At 52.9% G+C, this 19,746-nt stretch overlaps 2 protein-coding genes across 3 annotated transcripts; one reads left to right on the forward strand and one right to left on the reverse strand.

Moving 5' to 3' along the window:
• Window positions 1–127: 127 nt before the first annotated feature.
• On the forward strand, window positions 128–4,487 carry PPT1 (palmitoyl-protein thioesterase 1). Its single transcript, XM_080357468.1, has 9 exons — window positions 128–242; window positions 536–645; window positions 1,415–1,542; window positions 1,840–1,910; window positions 2,716–2,818; window positions 2,898–2,988; window positions 3,223–3,321; window positions 3,531–3,602; window positions 3,824–4,487. The coding sequence occupies exons 1-9, from the start codon at window positions 134–136 to the stop codon at window positions 3,944–3,946; spliced, it is 906 nt and encodes a 301-aa protein (XP_080213594.1). The 5' UTR covers window positions 128–133; the 3' UTR covers window positions 3,947–4,487.
• A 110-nt stretch (window positions 4,488–4,597) lies between these two features.
• Window positions 4,598–17,775, reverse strand: CAP1 (cyclase associated actin cytoskeleton regulatory protein 1). Of its 2 annotated transcripts, none has more exons than XM_080357465.1 (13): window positions 17,718–17,775; window positions 12,671–12,782; window positions 12,291–12,391; window positions 11,770–11,847; window positions 9,807–9,950; window positions 9,625–9,710; window positions 9,005–9,110; window positions 8,722–8,899; window positions 7,186–7,373; window positions 6,873–6,996; window positions 6,692–6,774; window positions 6,327–6,470; window positions 4,598–5,968 (listed from the first exon to the last, which is right to left on the reverse strand). In XM_080357465.1, exons 2-13 carry the CDS (start codon window positions 12,762–12,764, stop codon window positions 5,885–5,887), a joined length of 1,410 nt encoding a protein of 469 aa, XP_080213591.1. In that variant the 5' UTR covers window positions 12,765–12,782; window positions 17,718–17,775; the 3' UTR covers window positions 4,598–5,884. The 2 variants fall into 2 exon arrangements, with proteins under 2 accessions (XP_080213591.1, XP_080213592.1); XM_080357466.1 differs by lacking the exon at window positions 17,718–17,775 and adding an exon at window positions 13,770–13,912.
• Between the last annotated feature and the right edge of the window lie 1,971 nt (window positions 17,776–19,746).

Consider the following 19,746-nt stretch of genomic DNA (forward strand, 5'->3'; position numbering starts at 1 on the left):
GCCGGGTCTCGAACCTGGGTCTAGGGTGAGAACCGCTCCCCGCGGCCACGCCCCGCCGCCGCTAGCCCCGCCCACCCCGCCCCTCACGGCCCAGGACACGCCCCCGCCGCCTGACCGGCGCCTCGGGCCGGTCATGTGCTCAGTCAAGATGGCGGCGCTCAGGGCGGCGGTGGCGCTGCTGCTGGGGCTGTGTCTGCACGGCGCGGCCGCCGCCGTTCCCCTCGTCATCTGGCACGGGATGGGTGAGCCGGGACCCGCAGTGGGGGGGATCATCCTCCGGTAACGGCTCTGTGGGCGGGGCTTAGCGGACGGGGCCGCGCGGGGAGCCGGGCAGGCCCAGGGGAGCTCGCAGGCCGCCCCCGGCCCCGCTCCGGCCTCTCCGTGCTCCGTGCCGGGGGTTCCTGCGGAGGCCGGGAGGTGCCGACCGTCATCCCCCGGCCTGTGCGTGCGTTGGAAGCTCCCGATCCTGCTTGTGGGGGCGACCTGAGGGCCTGGGCGGTGGTTTGATGGCGTTTATCGCTGTTCCCTTTTGCAGGAGATAGTTGCTGCAACCCAATGAGCATGGGCTACATCAAAAAAATGGTGGAGGACAAAATACCTGGGATTTACGTTCTGTCTCTCAAGATTGGAAACAACATGATACAGGTAATTATCTGCTGTCGGTCGCCTTCCTGCCCAGCAGGGTGGTGGTGAGTGCGGCAGGGCAGTCTGGTGTTTGTGTCAGCCCACAGGTTTCCTGTTGTGCTCTCCCCACTGTTTCTTTTCTTCCTTGTGAAGTAAACAGCTTTGACGGGTAGAAACCAATAAAGTCTGGATAATACCCGGGGAAAACCAAATCCCTAGTCTAAATTGGATTAATATGCAAATCCGCTGATTAGCACTGTAATGATTACCACACCAGGTAACATGAAGGCGTGTGATAAGACGCAGAGCTTCACCCCTTCCTGTCCTTTTTGATTTACAAATGTTCATTCGCTACACGTCTTCAGTATAATGTAAATATAGGCTCCTTCTGCACCTTTGTGCTTTTGGATAGTTGCGTGTAACCCTACGGAATTTCTTTAAATAGTCTCTGAGGATAATGTGCAATGTATATTAATTTTCTGGGATCTAGAGAAGACGAGTGAAGTTTGATGTTTTTATTTTATATATATATAAAATCTGAAGGAGCTCAGATCGTTGAGGCGTTTTGGGAAGCGTCGCTGTTCCACATAGGCCAGTTTTGCCATGCAGAGCAGTAACAAAGACATGGTGATGGGAAGTCTCCAAACCTGAATTTCGCTTCTGTCACGTTGTGAAAGTTTCGGGTCCTCTTCCAAAAGCAGAACTGTCAGTCGGCTATTTGTAGAGATTAAACTAGTGTAAGACACTTTGAAGGTACGAGTTGTACTTTCTAATCCGGCTAATCCCTCAGGACATGCAGAACAGCTTCTTCATGAACGTGAACGACCAAGTGAGCGACGTGTGCGGCCAGCTCGCCGCGGACCCCCGCCTGCAGGGGGGGTACAACGCCATGGGCTTCTCCCAGGGAGGCCAGTTCCTGTGAGTTCACACTCCTGGCCCATTTCCATGGGTTTTCCTTGGGTTTTTACCTTCCGATTTAAAACTCTTTTGAAGCACTAAGCAGATGTAAACTGGCAGAGTCCTCTGTGAATGGCTCTAAAGACCAGGGTGTGTTTGCCTGTAGCCCGGCTCTACCAGGAAGGGTTAATTCTCTTTGCAAACCTCACCCAGCGCGCTGGGCTGAGCTCAGCTCCTCGTCTCTCCCGCAGGCGAGTGCATTGGGCTGAGCTCAGCTCCTCCTGCACTAGGCTGAGCTCAGCTCTGTCTGTCCCACAGGCGAGCGGTGGCCCAGAGGTGTCCATCTCCTCCCATGCTCAGTTTGATCTCCATCGGAGGGCAGCACCAAGGTAGCGTCCCCATGAGCCACCTCCTACCCGCTCCGAGGGGTGGGGGCTCCTGTTGGCAGCAGGAATCATTTCTTTTAACCCCTTCCTAAAAACTGACTGTTTTCTTGTCAGTTAAACTGCCTTTGTTCCTGTCTGAACCTGCTGACTTGCTTAAGCCCAGCTCTTAGCCCACTACATTACCATCTGTCTTAGTCTTGCTTAACTGGCAACCAGAGGGACTTTTGCGAGTAGGCAACGTATTGCGTGGGTTGAACTATTTTGGAAGCACTTGAGATTAGTTGTTTCAGCAGAAGAAATTTAAAGCCTTGGTGAAAATAAACCTGAGCGAGACTGATATTTTCCAGTCGTCAGCGGGAAGGCTAAAGCCCTGAGGAAAGGGAGGTGCTTTTTGTGGTAGATTAAAGAGGCAACAGAGAAAAGATTTTAGGAGGTGGTAAGAGTGGCTGGTGATGAATTTCAAATACTCCCCCCGAGATGTCCCATGGGTTGAGTATTTCTTTGTAATGTAGCGAGAAGACTTGTAGGGAACCTCATGGGAGCACACGGGGCGAGCTGGACGGCGTCCGGCTTGTCCGCCTCTGTTCTCCAGAGCAATTCCCTCAGCTCGAGAACATCGCCCATTATCTTGGTGTGTAACAGCCCCCAGGGCCAGCAGGGCTGTCTAATGGGATTGCGGGATTAAACACCGTCTGATTCCCCGGGTAATTCTTGCCGCTGCTCTGTACGAGGGTGGTTCTTCACCAGCCGGAGGGATGAAGGGATTTGGGTTTGGCTCACGGAGCTCTCACACGTCCCCCTGCCCCAGGCGTGTACGGATTTCCACGCTGTCCTGGCGAGAGCTCCCACGTCTGCGACTGGATCCGGAAGATGCTGGATCTGGGCGCCTACACGCAAGCTGTCCAAGAGCAGTGAGTATCCTCGGTGCTGCAGCACCGCGCCAAAACCTCCGGCTTTCCGCTCTGACCTTTCGGTTTCTCTCTTCTCCAGCTTGGTACAAGCTGAGTATTGGCACGACCCACTGAAGGAGGAGGAGTACAGGAAGAACAGCGTCTTTTTGGCTGACATAAACCAGGAGAGGGTAAGTCCTGGCTGATGATTAAGCACTAGCAGGAGAGAAGACTCAGCAGCGCGTTCCTGCCCATTAGTTCTCCGTGGCAATGGTTTTGCTGGAGTTTTAAGGGGAATGTTCTGCATGTTCTGCCTCTCAGGCCGGTGCAGTCCAGGTTTCCTTTGCTGGAGCAGGCGGTTTCCCTGACCCATCTCGGGGAATTTTCCGGTGATTCTGATCTGTTCTCTGTTCACTTTCATCCAGGGCGTCAATGAGACGTACAAGAAAAACCTGATGGCTCTGAAGAAGTTTGTGATGGTGAAGTTTCTCAATGACACCATGGTCGACCCTCCGATCTCCGAGGTGAGGCGGCCGGGAGCGGGCGCTGCTTTTGGGCGCCGCTTCGCTTCTGGTTTGCTCGTTTCAGTTTGTCCTTTGGCGGCAGAACTTGGGGCTGCCGAGGAGCAGCCTGAGCACCAACACAAGTCTGACGCTGCGCTGGCCCCGGCCGAAACTGGTGAAAACCTCTTTATCTCCCTTCAGCAACTATTTCTTTTGTTTTATTCTGACAGTGGTTTGGGTTTTACAAAAGCGGCCAAGCCAAGGAGACCATCCCGCTGCAGGAGACCTCGCTGTACAAGGAGGTACGTTCTGCTGTTTCTACTTTACTGTCTCTTAAGATTTGTCCAAAATGCCTTTTTTCCCCTCTCTGAGAAGCTTTGAAGAGCAGAGGTGGCGCGCACTGTAGCGTGACAGCCACTTGTGTCACAAAAACGGCCTCTGCCCACCAACGCTTCTCTCTGCGCTGGGTTCCCCACCCGCGGCAGAGCCCCCGGAATCTACAGTTGCGCTTCTGTGTCTGCAGGATCGCCTGGGGCTGCAGGAGATGGACAAAGCAGGAAAACTGGTGTTCCTGGGGGTGGCCGGGGACCACCTGCACGTCACCGAAGAGTGGTTTGACAGCACCATCCTCCCCTTCCTCCAGTGAGCCCAACGGGAGGCTCTGGCGCTGCAGTTAACGCAGCCGCTGCTGTGCAACGGCACTTTTTGCATACGAGCCTGCAGGGAAACGGGGAAGGGGTTAATTCAGCAGTTCCAGGGTGTGCGGTTTGATTACACTCCGGTACGGGCGGCAGAGCCTCGTGCTGACTCTGAAGGTTCTGGTAACTCAACTTCAGATCGCAGAGCTCAGGCTGTGCCGCTCGGTGACGGCAAATTGTGCAGGAGGTTTGTTGTCCCCGTCGCCTGCTCCCTGCGGGACACAATAGCAGTATTAACCGAATCACTAGTGCGAGAATGCCGCGTCTCTTGCGGGATCAGCAGGTAGACTTGCCCACCTGGATACAGGGGAAAGAGGGGCCAGCCTGTCCTTCAGGATGGGGGGAAAAAAGCCACATTTAAGGGTTTCTGGGGGAATAAGGAGGGTTTTAAATTAAGTGGGTATTAGCAGCTTGAACAGTTTTCAACTAATGGCTTGTTTTATGCACTTTTGTACAGCAACTGAAATCAATAAAGAACTTCACACCTAATCAACTAGAAATAAATAAAAGGGGTGAGATTTGACAACTCCTGCCAATTGTGGAAATTCTGTGTTTGCAATTCGGCAGCAACCCCCCAAAAAACAAACATGAGCCGCTGTAGTGAGCAAGTTGGCATTAACTTTATTCTATCTTCTGTATAATCTTAAGTACATAAGAAAGGTTGGTTTTTTTCCACAAGCCTCAGGAGAAGACGAGTACAAGTCACAGGACAGTCTCAAAATTAAAAAATTGCATATTTTTTTCTTTTTGTAAGTTTTGTCCTAGAGATAAAAGAACATTGACACTTTACAGAGGAAATGCTTTTAAGATATGCTTATGCCACCCGAGGCGTTGGAGAAATGAAGGTCAAAGCACGTGCAGCTCCCTTTGTGGGTTGGTACAGTACGTGTGTGTGTGTCTTGAATCCGTCCCTCTGCTCCAGCGCCCTGGCACAGAGGCTACGAACTTCCACCAAAGTAAAGAGCCAAGCGAGGGGGCAAAGGGGAGGGTGAGAGGACTCACGTTTTGGGGGTTGCAGATGAGGGAGAGAGTGGTGAACCGACTTGATCCAACTCGGGTATTTACAAAACCGGAATGCGGGAGACCCGTCCTCTGCGGGAGGGGAACAGGTTCAGTAGAACCGTCCTGGAAGACTGAACCTGGAGAACAACCAAAAAGACCCAGGGGCAAAGATTCCCCTGCGAGGGTGGGGGGTGATGGACCCGAGGTGCTCAGCTCCGAGCTGCCAGCGCCGGCTCTGCCGCTGCAGCCGTTCCTGTGGCACCGGGTGATGTAAAACCTCCTGACATGGCACAATCAGAAATACACTGAGCTAATAGGAATGATGGAAGAGAAATCAGGGTGGAACGCTACGGCCTTTGGTCCGACAAAACCATTCCCGTGTCCTGTAATGCCACCAAATAATACACAGAGCTGGAATGAGCGGCTTCCGGGGCCTTCTTGAGACACCTGCCGTAGCCATCGGGTGCTCTGGACCCTCACAGACACCGTTATTTGTTAAAAAGGGACAACATTCCTCTCTCACATGAACAGTTTACTCAAAGGCAATACAAAAAAAAACCCCGAACAACACTCTCAAAGCCAACTGCCTGTACTGGGATGTCACCGAAAATCTGACTTGATCGATTGGTGCAGTTAGATCAGCCAAGGGGAGAAAAACCAACAGAAATACACCTTCCTGCTAAGAGATGTGGATGATAACTGACCCGCCACCTCCACCAAAGCCCAGCCAGAGGGATCTCGGTGACGGCAGGCGGCCGTGTCTCTCGGGTAGAAGAGAAGCAGTTTGAGAGCAGAAAGGTACAAGAAATCTAAGAGAATCATCTGGAAGCAGATTTGTCCCACAGCAGGGCCAGGGGAGGGCATGAGCCTTGGAGCTTCTCTGCTTAGCCGGCAATTTCCGTCACGGTGGTGACCAACTTCTGACCGTTCCACACTGTCTTGAACTGTTCTGGAACGGGGAATTCAGTCTGGAAGGTAAAAATAGAAATCTAGCGTCAAAAATCAGTTCATGACAGAGAACAGTTGCTGCTTCAGGCGCTTCTTTTCCAAGATAGAGGCTTTGTCCCCCCTGCACCACAAACGCTGCCTGTTCTGCCTCCCAGAGACTCCGAGGAAGCAGCAGCTCTCACAAAACAACAAACATCTCACCCTAAAGACAGATTATTTGCTGGTTTTAACATCTGCTCGTCATTCACAGCCTCTAAGTCTAGAACTGTCCCTCCAGACCTCACGGTAACTGTGACGTTCTCTGTCGGGGTTCGAAGTGCAAACCCTGCCCTGCGTTACCCCAACCAGACCGCACTGACTTCCAAACTTCGCACTCACAAAGTCACCACCCTCCGCGGGAATGAGGACGTTCATCTCTGACGACTTGGCACTGACGATTTCGCAGTCTAGGGAGTCCTTGCTCAGGTACACGTGGCAACCGTCTGTCTTGTTGATGGAAATCGTTGGCACTTTCCCCATGACCTGGTGAAAGCAGCGGTTAGAGGAGTGTTAGCTTGAACCGGGCAACCGCAACGTTTTGGTTTTGAGCTTCCCTTTGAGCTGCAGACACGCTGGATTTAAGCGCTCCCACCTTTGGCAAAAATCCCAAGTTATTTCTTGTTTTGATCTATTTAGAATAAAACTACAGAGAACGCTGGGCAGATGGACCATCCCGAATCAGCGAACATGTCGCAGACACTCACCTGAACTTTAACGTCCCTGCTGTTGATGATCTCTACGATGCCCACCACGTCATCAAACACCAGCCCAAGCTTCTTACAGTTATCTGCGAAAACACAACAGATCACAGCAAGGTTCTGGAGACTCAGCCTTCTGCGAACACACCAGCACGCAGAAGCGCTTTTCAAGGGTTTCTCCACTTACCGAGGGTGATGGAGTTGATCTTGCCCTTGATTTGGAGCGTGCTATTTGTGCACTTGAAAACGTACGCTACGTGCTTCAGCTCTGTGTCGCTGATGACCAGGTTAGTGGCGTTCTCCTGGTTTTCCTGAAAAGGCAGGGAAAACGCGCTTTATTTGCTGAACGCAGACCAATTAATCCATGTGAAGAGCGGGATAGCACAGCTTGTTAAAAGCAAATGGCCTGTGCCTTCAGGTGGTGCCTCTTACAAGAAAGGTCTTCAGGGGACTGCAAAGCTCCCACCCCTCCAACCCTCTCGCTGACACCAGGAACTCACCACTCTCCACTTTTTGCCCTCTAATTCTAGCAAGGCAGGTGCCTTGGGAGAGGTTTTTTGGGAGGGATTAGCATTACAGGCTGGTTTGGGAGCAGTGAAAGGTTTGGGCCCGCTTCTCACAGGACCCCCTTGGTTCTTCAGCGCTGGATTCTTGTGGGTCTTCATGTCATCGGAAACATGTCTTAAGCCTGCAAGAAAGGTCAAGCCTGAGCTCCGGCTCTGCTCCAAGAACACGGTTTCACAAACACCAGACGCCAGTGATTGCAACAACCAGCGTGATAACATTTTTCAAAATACAAATAAATTACTGCCTAAATTGAGCCCACGTACGAGTGACAGCAAGTGAGAGGGAGCAAGAAACACCTGACAGAGAGAACACAAGGTATAGAACCAGAAGGCACCAGCTCTTCCACTCTGCAGCTGGAAAAAGCCCCAAGCTGAGCACCTCACCTTTGTTTCATGTCTGCCCCGATGTGACGGGTGACACACCAAAGGGACGCGGTTTGTGCAAACACAAACAGCTGCAAAATTGCATCTTTCGTACTTGAGACATGCAGGTAGCCCAAAAGCTCTACCTCTTGTAAAACCTGAGAGATGAGGCTGAGAATTCTATCTCAGATGTGCTCTCTTTGTCCCCAGGAACCACCTTGAGGCTGCTTCTGCCTCGCACCCTCATCCTCAGCCCAGACGGTGTTTTGTGCCTCCAAGCGAAGGTTCCAAGCGGGTGTATTGAGAACAGCAGCAGAACAAGGACTCGCAGCACAACAGGGAAAGTGCAGAGTCCTGCATCTGGGCAGGAACAACCCCAGGTTCCAGTATAGGCTGGGAAATTACATATTAGAGAGCAGCGTAGGGGAAAGGGACCTGGGGGTGCTGGGGACAGCAGGGTGACCATGAGCCAGCACTGGGCCCTTGTGGCCAGGAAGCCAATGGTACCTGGGGTGGGTTAGAAGGGGGTGGTCAGTAGGTCAGAGAGGTTCTCCTGCCCCTCTGCTCTGCCCTGGGGAGACCACACCTGGAATCTTGTGTCCAGTTGTGGCCCCTCAGTTCCAGCAGGACAGGGAACTGCTGGAGAGAGTCCAGCGCAGCCACCAAGATGATTAAGGGAGTGGAGCATCTCCCTTATGAAGAAAGGCTGAGGGAGCTGGGGCTCTTTAGTTTGGAGAAGAGGAGACTAAGGGGGGACCTTATTAATGTTTATAAATATATAAAGGGTGAGTGCCATGAGGATGGAGCCAGGCTCTTCTCGGTGGCAAACAATGATAGGACAAGGGATAATGGGATCAAGCTGGAACACAAGAGGTTCCACTTAAAATTGAGAAAAAACTTCTTCTCAGTAAGGGTGTCAGAGCCTGGCCCAGGCGGCCCGGGGGGGTTGTGGAGTCTCCTTCTCTGGAGACATTCCAACCCACCTGGACACCTTCCTGTGTAACTTCACCTGGGCGTTCCTGCTCCAGCAGGGGGATTGCACTGGATGATCTTTTGAGGTCACTTCCAATCCCAAACATACTGTGACACTGTGATACTCCCACCTACCCGAAGTGATCCCTTCTCCCCGGTTGATCTGGGCGAAGAGCGCGGAGCGGGAGGCAGAGTCGTCTGTGCTGCAGCTGCTGGGGACAGGAGCTGGTGGGGGAGGAGGGCCCGGCGGGGGGGGCGCAGCCCCGGCTTGGGGAGCGGACGGTGATTTAGCCCCTTCTGTTGCTACAGGACCCTGCAAGAGGCCAGCGAGAGGAAAGGCCATTGCACAAGCTCCGCATCTGCTGCAATAGTCACGCAACACTCGTCTAAAGCTCCTGCAGATGCAGGCAGCACTTACTGTTTTGCTCCAGGTCAGCCCCGTGGTGTGATATTCTTTGATATAAGCCTGCAGCTCTGTCCAGATGCTCAGAAAAGCTTTCACCCAGTCCACTTGCTTTTTATCTCTGAGGACACAAGGAGATTGTGAGGCGTGAGTAGGTTCATTTGCCATTAGAACTCGAGGACCACAAACTTCTTTATGCCTCTCAGCCTGCTGGCAAGACGCGGCTGGGCCAGCACAGCAGCCTCGCACCTCCAGCACCGCGTTCTGCCTTCAGCATTAATCCTGCACCTGCAGGGAGGAGGCCAGAGCCCTGCTCTGTAACCCATTTTCATTGAGGAGTCTGGTATTTCCAACAGGACCCACTCCTGAGACACAACGTGCAGCCCTGGGAAACACTTCAGGTGCTGCTGGGACAACAGCAGCAATACACTTCCCACCTGAGATCTCAGCTACAATGTGAATGCAAAGACTCATCCCTAAGGATCAGGGAAGAACAGCTAAATGAGGCTTTATAAATACACCCTGCCTTTCAAAAGAATGTAATTAAAGACCAAGGCAGCCATGGTTAGCTACTGAAGGAGAGCTTACACAGCCAGTTAGCCATGTTCAATGACAAAGAAACAAGAGGAACTTACACATCCTTGTACTCCTTGAGGATCCGGTTGGTGTAAAACATGGCAGCATCGGTCATTTCCTTCACATAAGGACGAGGCTTTGGAGCCTAAAGAAGAACAAACGCATGGGTGTGGAGCTGCTGACCAGGGAAACAGACCCGTCCCACTACCCCAAGGAAACCGCGTCCCACTGGAGTTCTTACCATGGCCACCCAGCCCAGCGCTGGGATGCTCTCGCTGACTGCCGATAAGTGATTGAACATTTTGCTACCGCGGTTCTTCTCCCTGAAATCCTGCACCATCTGGATTTGCTCAGAAATGGGTTTCAGAAGGGATGACAACGCATTCTGCAGGACAAGAGAGATGGGAACAGTTAATGACATTAGTATCGCTCTGGAATGGCCGCACGTCTTCACGGGCAGCTCTGCAGAGATGAAGGTCACTCGGAGGAAGGTTCCAACTGGCACAGGTTCTGCTGCAGCTCCTGCGCGGCCCGGCCCTCCCCGCCAGCCCCGCTCGGTCCCACAGCCCCACTCCTCCGGGGCTGAAGTCATCGCTCCCAACTGGATCGGTACGATGGGAGTACGCCAAGAACCGTGACTCATGTTCCCTCCAAGACACACTGACAAGGCTTGTTAGCAACGAGGACAGAAATAGCATTTGCCTTTCCTAGGTTCTTTTGTTCCAAGGCAGTTTGTCAGATTTTTCCTCTCCTTTATGAACCCTCAGATAAAAGGGAGTGCTGCGCAGGTTTGGAAAGTTTGGGATCCAGAGCCTGAATTACAGTTGGAGTTGGAGCAAGTTCCCAACTCACCCTTATCAAGCTGGACTTGTGTTCAAGTTGCTTCTCAAGTGTTTGGGTAATAAGAATTGTTTCTGTGTGGTGTTCACCTGGCACGCTGACCAAAGCGCTTCGAAGTCTTCTGAGGTCAGAGCAGCCAGTTCAGCAGTTCCACAGATGCCTCTTGGGCAACTTTTCCTCCCCCTAAGATCACAAAGTCTCCTGCTGATGGCAGCAGTGAGGGACAAATTTGGGCAAAACTTGCTTTTCAAAGCCTCTGCTTTTCCATTTGCTGTTGGGATGAACACAGAGATTCTGAGCTGCAGCAGCCAGGCTGAGCTTTCAGCAGCTCCAGCCTAACAACAAGTCACAGGATGGGGAAATTCTTTGCCACAAGTGATGAGTGTTCATACATTTTACATTTTTAAACTTGCTGCTCCAGAACTGACTCTCGCAAGACAACCTGCACAAAGACCTACACTAGATTAAGGTTGTTGTTTGCTCATAATCCTTTACTTAAATAATTTGTGAGCAGATTCTCAGACTAGAGGCTATGCAGAGCAGTCCCAGCAAGCCTGGGGAAAGACAAACAACCCTCCAGTGCTGAGTTTGGGCAAAAAAAGATGCAGATACACTCTGCAGTGAATAGGAAAGTAGCACAGAAATGCAGCTACCACAGTGTAACAGTAGAAGCCGTGACTAAGCCAGATCATAACTGCAAAGAAAAGCAAGGTGGGATCCTGTTGCTCAGGAAAAACAGTTCTCAGCAGGGAAAAGCCAACGCATTCAGGATCAGATTCGCAGTCACACATCCTGCTGAGAAGCAGCAGCCTCGGGTAAAGTGTTAAATTACTCACTAAGGACAAATCAATCCTAAAAGCCTCGCTACTATTCAGAGGCCATTCAATAGAGACAAGCGCCTGTTATACTTCAGAAGGAGTTTAATGCCTGAAAGTCTATAAGCATCACATAATGAAAAGCAAATCCCAGGGCGGCTCCTGTCTCAGACAAGCTGCTGTCTGCAGGCTGCATCTCAGAGAACAGTGATTGCGTGGGGCCGGTGCCAGGCGGAACTTGAGACGGGTGCCGTGAGATGACACTCAAAGCTGCTCCGACAGCTACAGAAAACCTGTTGCTCTAATAACTGGAAAACACCAGTTCTGCAGCTCTAAGTATCACCATCCAGAATTGTGCCCAGTACTGGGTGAGCACCCGGAACAGTTTGCGCCCTCAGCAAGTGTCACCTCACAGATAGGAGTGTCCCCAGTCCTCTCTGGTTCCTCGTCTGGAGCAACTGTGACAGCCCAGATTGCGCTGCGCTTGCCGCCATCCCCTGCTCTGAGGTCAGGACACACAAGTTCTAACGGGTGATTCCCCAGACTCACCTCTGCCGGCTGCTGATGTTGCGATGCCATCACCAGAAGAGCCCTCTCGCTCATCAAGCCCCCATGAACCATCTCAGCCTAAAAACAGAGAGAAAAATAAGAGCGAGCTTCCCTTGTACCCAGTGTAACGCTCACAGTCATTCCAGCCCCTGCTGCCACCAGCTCCAGGTCTGTAAGAAGCAGCTACACTGATCCCAAAGTGATCTCATCCTCAGAGAAAAAGCACAAGGTGTAACAGCTCTTGGGCTGGTAGCTCACAGGGCTCCTAAAGGCATGTGCCAAAGTGAGCTATGCACCTAATTAACAAAGACTTCAAGAAGGAGGTTTGATTCATAATGTGTGTAGGTGGCAATCTGCTGGAGTTATCCAGGCATCTGCATCTGCTTTGAATCCTCAAGGATTACAAACATCCTCGAATACCGCTCTACAGGAATGCAAACATTGACAGCAAACTTGGCCCTTAACTGCTCCGAAGAACAAGCAGCATCTGCTTAAAGCGAAGGGAGAACGTGAGTCCTTACATGCTTCTGCACATCCCCGCCAACTTCTTTGCTGATCTTCATATATTCAGCTACCGGGCCGGCCAGAAGGGCGTCAAAAGCCTGCACATACTGAGCCACTCCTGCAGAGAGGGAACCAGAGCATGGGGATCAGCGAGAGGTACTGGGGGGGCTCAGCCTGCAGCGGAACACAGAGGAGGGAAGTGTTGCAGCCACAGGAAGCCCTTTTCTCAGCAGGACGGTAACTGCAGGGCTGTCGGCGTTTGCGCAGTGCCTGCAAAAGTCGCTTCCCCTCTGTGCACAAGCAGCTCACGAGCATCGCCCGCCCTGCAGCAGCTGCTGATGTCTGAAACCGCCACATCGATGCAGGGCGATGCTGCCGGGGGTGCTTTGGGTCTTACCTTTGGAAGAGTCATTTCCGCACATGCCTGGTCCTTGGCACATCATCTCCAGGCGCTCCACAGCCTTCTCCAACCGTCCAACCAGTCTTTCCATCTCTACCGTTGTCACAACCTGCGCAGGCAGAACACAGTTATTCCTATCAACTGACAGTATGAAACTTGTACAGCAGACACTGGAGAGGGTTCATCACCTGTCTGGTACAAGCTCCATGAGAATAATTTCCACCTGGCTCTGCACCCTGATGATGGGCAGGAGGGTACCTCACAATAGCAGGGACATCGGGATCACAAAACAGCCACTTTCTATTGCCACAGCTGCTCCTTAATGACCACACAGTCTTATTCCATCGTAAGGACTTCTTACACAATATAATAACACTAAAACTTACATCTTCTAACCTTGTATTGACACCTCTCGATAAAACTAAGGTCTGCACAGAATCTCACTGCAGTCAGTTCTTGGCCAAAGTCCCAAAGCCAAGTACGACGGCTTTGCTGGGAGTTCATGCACTTCAGGTTAGAACCAGTAGTTTTGATTCTGCAAACGCATCCACAGGGACCTCCTGGAGTCTTGAATTCCCCCAAGGAACATCTATAACTCCAGCATCGCTGCAGCACAGAGCATCAGCCTGCAGAACGAGCCACCCTGGCACCCGCCAAGACGAGCAGCTGCACGAGCTGAGACAGCAGAGCTGCTTCTGCAACAATGCGCCCCTGTTCACCTCTCCCTCTGCAGCCTTCGGGGTGTGAACTGCAGAATCTACCCTGCAAGCACCGCACGGTGATTTAGGCACATAAATCATTTGAAGCATCTCATCTGGAAAAGTCTTAAGTGTCATATAAACTTTCCATTAATTACCGCTTTGCGGAGACTCTGCACCAAGGAGCACAAGTCACGCTCCCAGCACACTAATGCACGGGGAATGCGGAGAGGGAGCAGCAAGTCACCGTTTGCATTTTTATCTTATCACCACTTATCGAAGGATTTTACAATGCAAATCACGACTGTGGCCTGGACGCGGCTTCCTGCTCACTGCAATGGCTGCGAGAGCTCAAACCCTGCCTGGAGGAGAACGTTGAAAAGGAAGACGGGGTTTACCCAACTGCGTCAATGAACCGATAGCAGATCTCTCTCAGAACTGAAACCTGAAGTTCTAACTCGAGTTTTGCCTTCTCAGCCCCGCTCCAAAGCGCCTGTTTTCACCCGATTTCCAGAGGATGTGGGGCAGATCCAGCGTTAGTCACCAGCGGGATTGATGTCACCAGACAAACAAGGCTGTTTTCCACCCTTCTTTCGCCTGTTTGCATCAGGAGAAGCAGCACTGACGTGGGGGCAAGCAGGGGGGCCAGGTCACCCCCTCCCGAGAGGAAGAGCGCGGTTTCCTCTGTGTAACACTGAGCCGGAGCAGATACTGTGCAAAAAAACGGACAGCGGTAACTGGACGGCTTCCAGATAGACAAAAAAAGTTCAGAGAGGCTGCAGCTCGTGGGCGGTCACCCGTATAATCAACAGAAATGAATACCTCCTTTTTTTTATCCTGTGCAATGTAGAAATCCTGACCACAGGATTGTCAGCGCTTTGCTGCAGCCGAGGGCGCCGCATCCAGAATGGGGCTCACGTCTCCAAGCGGGAGCGCAGCCAAGAGCGGGGCTCTGCCTCCCCCGCGCTCAGCACACTAAAAAGGGTGGTTTTTTCCCTAAAAGAGCCACCTGTTAAAGAAATTCTCCTGTGCTTCGAGAGCGCAGCAAGATAAGGTGTAGCGCAAGCGTTTCAGGAAGGACACCGGGTTTACAGAGCGCTGGGCAGACAAAGCTGCTGTTCTGATCCCCACCACATTCCACACGAGGCTCTAATCTGATCAGCCCCATTACAGAGTCACAAACCGCATTTCAAATCGGGATTACAAACCAGAAAGTCCAGATGGAAAGCTGCTTCCTACCCCCAGCACTGAAACAGGCTGTTGCGAGGAGCGTATCGCATCGGTTCTAGATCTGCTGTCGGGATTCGCGTCCTTTAACAAGAAACTGTTCCTTGAAATTCAGATTCCTCTCGTCCCCCTGCAGTTTGACACGTCCTTGCTCAGCCTCTGTGGTTTCCCTGACAGAACCAGCTCTGTAAACCTCGAGCTCTCTGGCAGATGGTGAACTCATTTTAATTTCTGTTTAATGGGCAGCATTAGGACAACTTGCAAGATCAGTCACTTGGTAAATTGGCAGCAAAACGGGACCTGAGCGCAGGTAGCAAAGTCCCCGCGCAGGCGGCTGTATCTCAGTCGCTCCTCGCTGAAACCGTCTCAACCCCCTCACTCTGCTCTTTGCCCTGTGGATGCAGCTCCTTCTGATATCTACATACCAAATCGGAATGAAATAAAGATATTTAGTTGTACAGATGAGAGCCCAACTAATATCAACAGTCTGCAATCCAGAGAGATTCGCGTTAATCAGGAAGAAGAAAAAAAAAAGGGCACAAAGTAGACATGTTTGGGCAACATCTAAACAGTGTTTTGACTATCGATCACTGAATGCAGAATAATAAGTGACAAAGTGACTCCACAGATGTCAGGAATATAATGGGATCTCAACTGCCTCCTTTAAAGAGGAACTTGAGACGTACAGATCATCGAAGAGTCATTTTTGCTCAGCGCATCGTCCCGTGCTCAGGAGGGGCGAGAAAGGCTCCCGAGCGCCGCGTGAGCCGGGGTGGAGGTGAGGTGGAGCTCTCCCTTTTGGGACTATAGTGCAGGATTTAAATCTAGGTCTTGTTTAAATTCAATTGAACTTTGATTACCAATGGAGCGGAAGCGATGGACTCGCAGCAAACACATAACTTCACGCTGAGCCAGAAAGTCCTTTCATTTTCATCGCGCATTTGGTTAATTTATTAACCGGCTTTTATTTCCATCAACGCTTAGGAACACGGTTTGGACACACTGTACAGCAAACAGCCTTTCATCTACAGCTGAACTGGTTCGATACACTGAGCAGAGCAATCAAGGGAAGGGATGTTATTTGTAAAAACACACGTTATCCAAAGCCAATCCCATCCAACCCCACGGCACGAGGAGTTTCCTGTTTGGAGAATATCAAGGAGACGACGCATCCCAGCCAAAGGCCGGGGAGTGAATTATAGAAACGACATAAATGAAACTCTCCCGGTTGCCTGAGACAGCAACGCTGAGTCCTGGTTCAGACATTCTGCAAGACACAAATGTTGGTTTTACAGCCAAAGCAAGTCAAACCTACGCCCCTGCTCAGCTTCAGCTTTTCTGAAGCCCGACAAAGCGCTGTCAGCAGCGCCCAATTTGCATCAGCTACTTCCTGTTTCAATAGGCAAAAGGAATAAAGATGGGACAACTAAATTAAGAACATACCACAGTTTATTTCTGAGCTGACACTGGAATATCTCAAGGGATCAGCTACCAGATGATTTCCGACATTTATATCTTCCAAAAGCCCAAAGATATTTTTTGGTTTAAACAGTTCAGCTCATCAAGTAAGGAACTATTTGAAGCAAGACAGGATTCAAACGCCTGACTTTAGTCAGTTGTCAGGACCAGCCACGAACACCAGGCAGCTATTGTGAGTCCCAGCAGCTGCCAAGACAGAGATCTCTGCTGTTTATATGCAATAAAACTTGTTGACATCGCTCCAGAACCCAGGGTTCCTGCTTCTGCTAGTTCACATCCACTTTATTTAGAAAACCAAAAGCGCTTTGAAAAAAGAAAAATAAAAATCCATCTGGACCCTATTTAAGCTCTCTCAAATAACAAATCCTACTGAAATAATTACAAATGTTATTTGGCGTTTTTACTGAAACATTAAGAGATGGTTAAAGTATCGCTTCTCACCAGAGCAAGCGCAAGGACTCCTTTTTCATCACAATTACATGAAATAGGAGATCTGCGCTTGCCAGACTGTTGTCACACTCCTCTCCTTTCCAGTCCCTGTCGGGGCGATGGATCCACCAGGGAAGGAACTCGGGAGCTCAGATTTAAGATAAACTGGATGCAGCACCAAGCCCTGTACCAGGAATTCAGAGCACAGACCCTGCTCAGCATCCCTCCTGATCTGCGCCTGCCCAAGCTGCTCGGCTCAACTTTGTTACACGAAGAACAGGGAGTATTTTTGGCTTTTGGAAAGCTCAGCAACATTCTGAGAACACTAGGATCACCTCGGGAGGAGAAAGGGAATAACAGCAGTTTCTCGAGGTCACTCGTTCCTGCTTTTTCAGCCATGGTTTGGGGGAATCCCAGGACTCGAGGCGCAAAATCCCGTCACCTGACGCGTGAAATGCCTGTATCGCTTTTTGCATTTAACCATCACAAAATCTAAAGCGATCACTGACACGTTTATCCCACCAAAGGCAGAAGGGAAGGCAGCAGCGGGCTGAGGACAGCCCGACAGGACCGGTACTGGGAAACACCGAAATATCAGCGCTTAAGGCTGCGAGAAATCGCTCCCGTCACGGGAAGGTGGGTGTGTGATCTCAGCTGGGCACACCCCGCACCGCACTGAGTCACCCGGGACATGCTGGCCCGGGAGCACACCCGGAACCGGCGGCTCCTGCCCCAGGTCCCGGCAGACCCCGGCCCCCCGCCAGGGGCCGGACCGAGCACCAAACGCCTCCCGCCGGGGTTGCGGGGGCGGGAACCGGCGGATCCCGCCGGTAATTCGTGTGTGTCCCCCAGCCCGGGCCGGAAGCGCTTCCGCTCCTCTCCGGAAGCGCCGGCGAGCCCCGAAGCCACCGCGCCCGGTGACGGGTCCCGGTAACAACCGCGTCGGGGAGTTTTCACCGTTCCGTGACTAAATGAACCCCAAAACAACCGCGTTTAACGGATTCACCCCCGCGTTCGGCCCGGAGCCCCTCCCTCCCCGCTGAGGCGGAGGAGCCCCCTCAGCCCGGCCGGGCCCGACCCCTCACCGGCGCCCCCGCCCAGCCCCGGCGCCCGTCGCGGCCGCTCCTCGGGAGTCTCCTCCCGCCGATGCGGGGTCGGTGCAGCCCCGGCAGGACCCCCCGCCCCGCTCTCTCTCTCTCTTTCTCTCTCACCTCTCGCCGCTCCCGCTCCGTCGCCGCCCGGCACCGCCCAGCTCCCCCGCGCCCGCCGCTTCCGGTCCCCCGCCCCGCGCGCCGGAAGTGCGCACAGCGCGGCGCGGCGCCGGCGGGGAGGAGCTTCGGGCAATCGCCCTCCCTGCGATTGGCGGGTGCGGTTGGGGGCGTGGTCGAAGAAGGCGAGGGGTGGAGTTAGGGGCGGGGTCTCGCTTGGGGCGGGGCCAGGGGGGCGCCGGTGGGAAGTGAGGGGTGGGGGGACTTGGGGACCCCCGAGCGGGGCTGGGGGGCTCATCCCAAACATCAAACCTCTCCCGGGACACGAAGCGCTTCGGAGCCTTGTGCTTACAGACCCTCTTTGATCCGAGGGGCTCAGAGCGCTTGGCAGAGGGCGGATAGAATCACACAGAGTGTCAGGGGTTGGAGGGACCTGGAAAGCTCATCCAGTGCAATCCCCCCATGGAGCAGGAACACCCAGATGAGGTTACACAGGAAGGTGTCCAGGCGGGTTGGAATGTCTGCACAGAAGGAGACTCCACAACCCCCCTGGGCAGCCTGGGCCAGGCTCTGCCACCCTCACCATGAAGAAGTTTCTTCTCATCTTTAAGTGGAACCTCCTGTGTTCCAGTTTGCACCCATTGCCCCTTGTCCTGTCCCTGGTTGTCACCAGCAGAGCCTGGCTCCATCCTCCTGACACTGCCCCTTTCCATATTGATCCCCAGGAATGAGTCCCCCCTCAGTGTCCTCTTGTCCAGCTCCAGAGCCCCAGCTCCCTCAGCCTTTCCTCACACGGGAGATGCTCCACTCCCTCCAGCATCTTGGTGGCTGCGCTGGACTCTCTCCAGCAGTTCCCTGTCCTGCTGGAGCTGAGGGGCCACAACTGGACACAATATTCCAGGTGTGGTCTCAAAATTAAATAAATAAGTATTGTTGTCCTGGTTTTGTTGCTGGAGAGACCGAGAACAGGGTGGTGGAGGGAAAAATAACTCGGAGTCAGGAAGAGGACCCTGGAGACAACAAGAGACTGTTCCCACAGTGGCTTTTGCCATTTTTGCATTTTACATTTTACTGTCTGCTTTTAAAATTTGTGCAGGACTCGGTGTAAAAAGGTGTTTGCTGGCACGGTTAGAGACAGGGCAGCGGTCCTCCCTGCCTGCTGCGGGGGACTTGGAGCTTTGCCCTGCGTTTCTGGGTCCCAACAGCCGCTGTTGGAGCCGGGAGGCTGTGCAGACAGACGGACAGCGCGGCTGGGACACGTTGACAGGATGGGAAGGAGGAGAAAACCCGGCTGACTCTAGCGCGGCTTCCTGCCCGCGGCTCCGCTACCATAGATGGTCACAACTGCCGCGGCGGGGGCCGGAAGCGGGACCGGCCACCGCCGGGTCCCGACACCAGATCCCGACCCCGGCTGCGGGATCGCGGTCACCGGGGCGGGGGGGGAAACGGGACCAAACCTGGGACCGGGCTCACCGGGAGCGGGATCGCCGCGAACGTGGCTCTGCTGACCCCTAGTGAGGTTGATCTGCGGCTTCGCGCTCCCGGTGAGCTGGGGGCACGTTAAAAACCCGTGGAGGGTTCGGTGTTTCCGAGCAGCCAGTGGGTAGTTGTGGAAGATGGAGCTCTCCCCTGTTCCCCTCCCCTCCGTGCAGCCCCCCGGCCTCAGCCACTGTCCTGGAGCCAAGCGGGACCCGCACCAGTGCCATCACATTGTCTTTCCTCCTAGAGAGGGAACAACCGGCTCCCTGCAATCACCAGTGCCACTGGCCTGGTGGTTTTCTGGTTTTCTTGCCTCATTTTCCGCCCTGCCAACACCCAACCTGCCTCTTGCAGTTGTGTCCATTGTGAGAAACTGCAGCAGGTCTGTGGAGTCCTTGACAGGGAATGTGAGAGTGGAGATCAGCCTTGAGATATTGAGATTTACCCTTGAGAAGAATGGGAGTAAAGGAGTATCCGGAGGTATAGAAATGGACCCGTGAGAGAGAAGGGGCTAGAAGAATAACGTGGATGATAGCAAAATTAACCAATGAGA

Source organism: Nesoenas mayeri, assembly GCF_963082525.1.
Source record: "Nesoenas mayeri genome assembly, chromosome: 21".
Taxonomy (NCBI): Eukaryota; Metazoa; Chordata; class Aves; order Columbiformes; family Columbidae; genus Nesoenas; species Nesoenas mayeri.